Here is an 8,221-nt window from a genome sequence, read left to right on the forward strand (position 1 = left end):
GAAGTAGGGGGCACTGGTATTGGGAGCTTCATATCATTTCGGGCCTTAAGCAAATGAATTCATTTCAAGTGGAAATTGCAGTTTACATCAAAAATTTGAAGTTTCTTTGTCTTAATAAATTCGAACCTTCTATAACACATACTCATCTAAAGAAATTTTAGAATAGGACTTCCAAATAACTAATAACTGGAAAATTCTGATCTTGAGCTGTAGTCACTGAAGATGAGGAAGACATCTGTTTCAGTGCCCCATCTGGCTTTTACACAGGCATCTCAGACTCAGTATGCTCTTGCTCTTCCTTTTATCTATGCCCATCTGCTTGTATGGTGTGTTCCCACCCTAACATATTTTCAGACCCTTGCCATAGGGCAGAAGTGTCAAGCAATTATTTGTTGAGATAGATGGCCCACATAATACTGTAAGTGACATCTGTTCTGTAGGAAATCCTTCCCTTGTGGCAGCAGTGTCATATTGGCAGCTCATAGGAATATCAAAATTGACATACAGGAACAATTGAATGTTTCATCTTATCCTGAATTCTCACTCTCAGAGCATCCAATACCAGATGCTTTAGAGGGCCCTGTAACCCCCTGACTCTTTCTCTTGTTCTCTCTACACCTATGGTAATTGGCAACACTACACTATGGGGAAAATTTCTTCCTGACCCCAGCTGGTAACCAAATTATGCCCTAAAGCGTGAAGATTGGCATATTTTAAGTTTATTATAGCTAAGATGGTGAAAAAAGAGATGTTTTTCATGTTAATGTGCTACCAGATTGACATAAATAATAGCTTGAATAGTAAATTCCACAAATCACTCTTAATAACTTATTATTTGGCAAAATTACAATGACAGATGAACATTTTAATCTTTTAAGAGTGCTGATCCCCATGTTTGGCAACTGGTTCTTCATCTTTACACTATTTCAAATGGATGATAAGAAAAATAGTTTATAGTCCACAATGGTTCAAGATTTGAATCTTTGTATAAAAGTGTATTTGGTAAAACATTAATTCATTCTGAATAAATTCTGAGTTTGTTGATGTTTAGCCATTTGATGTTAAGAAGACAGCCAGAATTTAGAGCCAAAATCATTATTGGCAAATTAAAATACATTATGCAAGGTAAGTTCTGAATAAATTCACCCTTAATTCAATTTTCCAAACAATCTACACTGGTGGTAGTACCCTCTTCAGTGATTCTCAGAATACCATGACAACCTCAGATTGAAAAAAGCTAGAATAGTATAATTGTGAAAGTCTTTTAAAATTAGAATTAGGGGCTCCTGGGTGGCTTAGTCGGTTAAGCGTCCGACTTTCGCTTAGGTCATGATCTCGCGGTTCGTGGGTTCGAGCCCCGCGTCGGGCTCTGTGCTGACTGCCAGCTCAGAGCCTGGAGCCTGTTTCAGTCTGTGACTCCCTCTCTCTCTGACCCTCCCCTGCTCACGCTGTCTCTCTCTCTCTTTAAAAAAAAAAAAAAAGAAAAAAAATTAGAATTAAAATTAATCTACTCAGTTACATAACTAGGGCAATTCATTTACTTAAGTTTATATTTAAGTAAGATGTAACCTTTTGTGTGAGTTATATATTTTAATACCAACTACCACGAGAAGTAGTGAACTAATACTGAAGAGTAGTAAACTACTCTCTTACCTCTTTATAATTCTCTAGGTTAGCAATATGGGCTAGATTCATTTTAGTGGTTCTTCTTTTGCTATTCAATAGGATTACCATGTGGTGACCATCCTTAGGATTGATGGTCTAAGATAGCCTCACTCTGAAGTCTGGTTTTGGTGTTGACTGTTTGCAGGACCATTTGTCTCTAGTAGAATAACTTGGTTTCTTCTTATGTAGCAGTGTTCTAAAAGCAAGAAGAAAGGGGGCTAGTCTTAGTGAGGAAATTATTTTATACTCTGCTTGCCTGTTGTCCTATTATTTTATTTTTATACTCTGCTTGAACCAGACTCATGGTAAGCCCAAAGTCAATGTAGAAGACCATAAAATGGAGCAGATACAGACAGTTTGGTTTTTGTGGGTACTTTAACTGTAATAATCTACTACATATTGCTGCCATATTGCTGGCAGAAACTTTCTGATTCCTTAACACAGTACATTCATTACTGGAATATTGTGCTAAATCTGTAAATCTACAAGAGAATTGCATAAATAATGTAAAGACCAATAAAACTAATTTCTTTTTTTATACATTTTATATACAAGTCCTTGGTCAAATACGTAGTTCGCAAACATTTTCCAAGCAGGCTCCATGCTCAGTGTGGAGCCTGATGCGGGGCTTGATCCCACAACCCTGGGATCATACCCTGAGCCAAAGTCAAGAATGGGACACTCAACTGACTAAGCCATCTACGTGACCCTCTTTGCTTTGTTTTTGATGTTAGTGAGAAAACTTTGTTTCTCAGAATTCAAAGTTTGATATTAGATGTTGGAATTTTGTAGATATTCTTTATCAAGTTGAGGAAGTTCTCATTCATTTCTATTTTGCTGAGAGTTTTTACCATAAAGGGGTGTTGGATTTTGTCAAATCCTTCTTTGCATTTATTGATATGATTATGTGATTTTTCTTCCTTAGCCTGTTGAAGTAGTGGATTACATTAATTGACTTTTAAGTGAAAAACCAGTATTGCATACCTGGATTAAATCCTAGTTAGTCATTGTGTATAATTGCTTTTGTACATTGTTGGAGGCAATTTGCTAATACTTCAATTGAGTTAGGAAAGATTTTGGATTTGTTGATTTTCTCTGTTAATTTTTTGTTTTAAATTTCATTGATTTATGATTTAATTTTTATTATTTGTTTTCTTTTTCTTAACTTGAATTTAATTTGCTCTTCGTTTTCTAATTTCCTAAGGAAAAAGATTTCCTTTTAGATCTTTCTTCTTTTCTAATATATGCATTCAGCGCTCTAGATATCCCTCTAAGCCCTTCAGTTTCATTTCATTTGTTATATGTTCATTTTCATTTAGTTCAAAATATTTTTAAATTTCTCTTGATTTTTTTCCTAGACCTATGTGTTATTCAGAAGTATGTTGTTGAAACTCTAAATATTCTAAGATTTCGTGTTATCTTCCTATTACTGATTTCTAGTCTAAATCTGTGGTCTGAGGGCATACAATATATGATTTCTATTCTTTTAAATTTATTAAGATGTGTTTTATGGCCTAGAATGTGGCCTATGTTGGTGAATGTTCCACAAGAACTTTAGAAAAATGTGCATTCTGCTGTTGTTGTATGAAGTAGCCTATAGATGTCAATTATATCCAGTTGATTAATGGTATTGAATTCAAGTGTGTCCTTAGTGATTTTCTGCCTGCCTCATCTGTCCATTTTTGATACATAGGTATTGAAGTTTCCAACTCTAATAGTGGATTCATCTATTTCTCCTTGAACTTGTATTACATCTTACTTCATGCATCCTATAGTTAAATGCATATATATTAAGGATTGTTTTGTTTTCTTGTAGAATTTACCTCCTTATCATTATGTAGTGGCTCTCTTTATCCCTGATGATTTTCTTTGCTCATAGATGTACTATGTCTGAAATTGATGTAGCTCTTTTCACTTTCTGTTAATTAGTGTTAGTATGGTATATCATATTTTTTGCCATTTATTTACTTTAATACATATGTTATGTAATACATAAATATATGTATATAATTATAATCTTTATATTTAAAGTGAGTTTCTTGTAAACAACGTGTAGTTGGGTGTTGCTCTTTGATCCACTCTGATAGTCTCTGTCTTTTATTTGGTGCATATAGACCACTGATATTCAAAATGATTACTGATATAGTTGTATTAGTATCTGCCATATTTGTTACTGTTTTCTCTTTGTTGTCCTGTTCTTTGTTTCTATCTTTTTCTTCCACTCTTTTTCTGCATTTTGTGGTTTTCACTAAACATTTTGTGTGATTCCATTTTCTTTTCTTAGCATATTCACTATGTAATAAAAACTTTTTTTATTATTTTCCCTAAAGTTTACAATATACATTAACAACAAATCCAAGTCCACTTTCAAATAACACTATATCACTTTATGATAAGGAATGTGCTTTATAAAAACAAAGTGATCTTAATTTTCTCTTTCTTGTTCTTTTATCATTGCTGTCATCCATTTCACTTGTACATAAGCATACACACACACACACCACACACACACACACACAAGCATACATAATCAAGTACATTGTTACTATTATTATTCTGAATAAACTGTTTTCTGTTATATCAATTAAGAATAAGAAAACTAAAAGCTTTTATTTTATCTTCACTTATTTATTCTCCTATGCTTTTCCTTTCTTTATGTGGATCCAAGGTTCTGATATGTATTATTTTCCTTCTCTCTAAAGAACTTCTAATAATAATTCTTTCAAGACAGGTCTACTGGCAACAAATTCCTTTAATTTTTGCTTGTTTGAGATAGTCTTTATTTTTCCTCAATTTTCAAGGATAATTTTGCAGGTTGTTAGGTTGATTTTTTTTCTTTCAACACTTTAAATATTTCACTCTACTCTCTTTTTGCTTGCATGTTTGCTTTTGCCCTTGGATAGATAAGGTGGTTTTCCCCCCCTGTGGCCTCCTTCAACATTTTTTCTTTATCTTTGGGTTTTTAAAGTTTGAATATAATATACCTAAGTGTAATCTTTAAAGAATTTTTCCTGCTTGGTGTTCTCTATACTTCCTGGATCTATGGTTTGGTGTCTGACATCAAATTGGGGAAAATTCTCAGTCATTATTGCTTCAAATCTTTTATTTGTCTCTCTCTGCCTTCTTCTGGTGTTCCCATTTTGTGTATATTATACCTTATGTGGTTGTCCCACAGTTCTTTAATATTCTGCTCTGCCTTTTCCAATCTTTTCTCTCTTTCTTTTTCACTTTGAAAGTTTCTAATTGTCGTATCATTAAACTCAGAATTTCTTTCCTCAGTCATGTCAAGTTTACCAATGAACCTATCAAAAGTATTCCTCTTTACTGTAACAGTGTTTTTGATCTCTAGCATTTCTTTTTAATTCTATTTTAAGATTATATTAGCCATCTCTTCTTGCATGTTGTATACTTTTTCTCCTAAACCCCTTAGCATGTTAATCATCTGTGCCATATCTGACTCAGGTCTTATACTTAACTCACCTCAAACTGTGGGTTTTTTTGTTTTTTATTTTTATTTTTGCCTTTGAGTATGCCTTGTAATCTTTTTATTGAAAAGTGGACATGATGTATCGGGTGAAAGAAGCTGCTATAAATAGGCCTTTAGTAATATAATGGTAAGTTATAGGGGGAAGGGAAACATTTTAGAATCCTGTGAATCAGTGAAAAGACTGATTAGGTTCCAGTCTTTTGGTGAGCCCGTGCCTTTGGACTGTGAACTTCACACCTTCTCAATTCCCATTTTCACATACCATAGGTGGGACAAGATGTCTATGTGGAGCTGACATTGGGTATTTCCATCTCCCAAGTAGGGTAGGATCTGGTAAAATAGTTTCTCCTGAGGGAAGGTCTTGTTAAGAAGAACAGTGCTCTGGTGTTTATTTTTCCCTACCTTTTTTTTAGAAATAGTAGGGAATTTTCTCTGATTATTCATTGTGAGAGTCTGGTAGAGCTCCTGGAGATAAAACTGATAAAAGTGGGAGGCTCCATATGTCTGGGTACTTCTAGATCTCTTAACTCTTAGCCTTGTCTTCCCTGGGCCTCCAGCAATTTATCATTACAGTTTAGATTTTCCTCCTATGTTACTGGTTCCCAAGACATTTTCTGCTTCTGAATTTCTGCTGCGGTAAGTTGTGATTCTCTCTCTGTTTCTGCTTGTCTGTCTCTCCAGTTTGGGAGGAACAACAGTTTAACCTGTGACCTCAGATAGATCTCAGAAGAGTTGTTGATTTTTTAGTTTGTTCAGTTTTTAACTTGATTATAGGGTGGAGTGGCTACTTTTAAGCTTCTTACATTCTGGACTAGAAACCCAGAAGTCACACACTTACTTTAGTTTTGTTTTTGCATTTGGTATAGTAGCATGAGTGAAATGTTTTCCATTTTCAATAAAGCAGAAGCTCTTCACAGAGAAAGTAGGTTTTAAGGTGAGCTAAGGCAACAAAGTTTTGAAAATTCAGTGGTTTTATGGCCAAATATTAGACTGCATTTTGAAAAGGTCAAACTCTAAAAGGAATATTAAATAACAAACTCTGTATTATAAATTCTGTAAATCTTGGATACCATTTTAATGATATCTTTGCAAGTGGGTATTACACCTGTTAATTAAAGTTGAAAAAATAACCAACATCCTCATTATTAGTATCTATAAGTAGCAATTCATCTGCTGGGTATCTCAGGCATATATATTTAAAGCACAGTGTGCTACATAAAATCAGTGATAGTCAGTTTAATTAGCATCTGATGGGAGTTAGCAATTTAACTTCAATTTACAGCATAAAGGTTAGGTGTGGTGAGCTCATTCTATAAAACTGGTGCTATTGTAATAATGAACAGTAAATTGACCACAGAATAAAAAAATAAGAGTAGAGGAAAACCAACCACAAGTTTAGTAATCTGAAAAGGTACTATATTCCAATAAAAACTGTACTCTAATTTTTAATTTTTAAATACATTTGTCATTACATTGTAGTGCTTATGGGAAGCTAAAACCTGAAGTCTAGTCTAGACCTAGGCATAATGAGGAAAAAGTAATCATATTAACAGCAGTTGGTCTTACCCATCTGACTTCAAACCAGTTCTGATTTTTATAAAACTTTTCAGGTTACCAGATGCTAGGGGCAAATTCTTTGTAGTGTTTATGATTTCACACTCAGGAATCAAGATTATTTATGTCCTTTTCTACCTTATTAATGTATTTAAAACTACCTCACCTATTATTTTGCTGGTCTTTAACCTGTCTCAGCGGTTTTGATATTTGTCCCTAATACTTTTAAATCATTCTGTAGTGTTTGTTTTTATAAACTCAGCTCACTTTTATAATGATGTTCATCAATTTGTATATCCTGGAGAAAAATAGAAAATGAAACACAACAACAAAACCCCGTGTACAATGGTTTCGCAAACTACCTTTGAAAAGTTGCTATCTCAGGAAGATAAGAAAAGTGAACATGACCCAAATTTCTGATACTAAATTTTTTCTTGGGAGAGGGCAGTTATATCTATACAAACTTTTAAAGGTTGTATTTTCTCTAAAGTATATCCACCTATGAATATATTTTTCTAACATCCACTTAGAGATCTTTTTTCACTACCAGGGCATCAGAAATCAATGAAGTTATATAGTTAGAAAAGAAGCAGAAATATTTCTATTAAAAGCCAGAGATTATTTTAGCCATAAACAGATGTGAGGAAAAAAGTATGAGCCTTTGAGTATGAAGTAACAAAGACAATATGCATTTGGTAAAAGCACAATGACAAAGCAATAAAATTAAACAAAAAAGGGAAGCAAAACAAGAGCAAATTCCCTCTAACAGGGTAAGTTGTATATTCTATTGTAAATTAGGTGAATTTAATCTTTAGAATTTGAAACCTCAAATTCTATTTTTCAATTTTTCATCGTAAAGCCCTATCTTGCCCATTTTGTTGCCCTGTGCCTTTATCATCTCTCTTCCTCACTTGTGTGTCCCTGAGAAATTTTCTTTTGCTTTAAAACACAAAAATGATGGCCTCTTCTATGAACTGTACCTGTAGGTTTTTCTTTTACTTTCCACTTTTCAAGCATATTATTCTATAGACAACACTGCAGAGTTCATGTGTCTTCCCATGGTTTCATGGATATCACGTCTTACTTCTTACTAGGAAACTTTCCCTTGAGGACAAGGCCCAAGACTACTGCTTTCTTTGAAACTTCAAAGTATGCAGTCTGCTGATGTGTTAATTCAATAGGTACTCAGTAAATGTTAATTGGTTGAGTATAGGAGCCAATGAAAGGAATGCAAATTATTTTACCTTTGTTACGAATGGTTAATCTATTCTTTCTTAGGGCTGGCTTAAATTGCTATAAGGGCATTTGTTGGAGCTGCTTATTAATTTAACTTGTTGCTGTTGTAGAGCCAAAAGACATTGGCTGGCTTTCTGGTAATGATTAGATTCATTCTATAATATACTTTTTGGTCACAAGATTAGAGATCCAATCTGACAATTACTCACTGACTCCTGAGGTGACCTACATTTTCTACAGTAAAAAAAAAAAAAAAAAGCGAGGGGGGGGGGCAGTCAG

The 8,221-nt window shown here is 33.8% G+C and overlaps 1 protein-coding gene across 6 annotated transcripts in view; it reads left to right on the plus strand.

Moving 5' to 3' along the window:
• Window positions 1-8,221, plus strand: part of TFEC (transcription factor EC) — a 127,907-nt gene that overhangs the window by 6,360 nt on the left and 113,326 nt on the right. The window contains exon 1 of one of the 6 annotated variants that reach the window (XM_077756037.1): window positions 5,661-5,788. The exons of 1 other annotated variant lie outside the window; for it this stretch is intronic. In XM_077756037.1, coding sequence (XP_077612163.1) covers window positions 5,742-5,788 — 47 coding nt within the window. In that variant the 5' untranslated portion in view covers window positions 5,661-5,741. Of the gene's footprint in view, window positions 1-5,660; window positions 5,789-8,221 lie in introns of those variants that run through there. 4 more of the 6 variants (XM_077756038.1, XM_077756042.1, XM_077756041.1 and 1 more) reach the window with 4 other exon arrangements.

Source organism: Crocuta crocuta, unplaced genomic scaffold (assembly GCF_008692635.1).
Source record: "Crocuta crocuta isolate KB4526 unplaced genomic scaffold, BGI_CrCroc_1.0 scaffold452, whole genome shotgun sequence".
Taxonomy (NCBI): domain Eukaryota; kingdom Metazoa; phylum Chordata; class Mammalia; order Carnivora; family Hyaenidae; genus Crocuta; species Crocuta crocuta.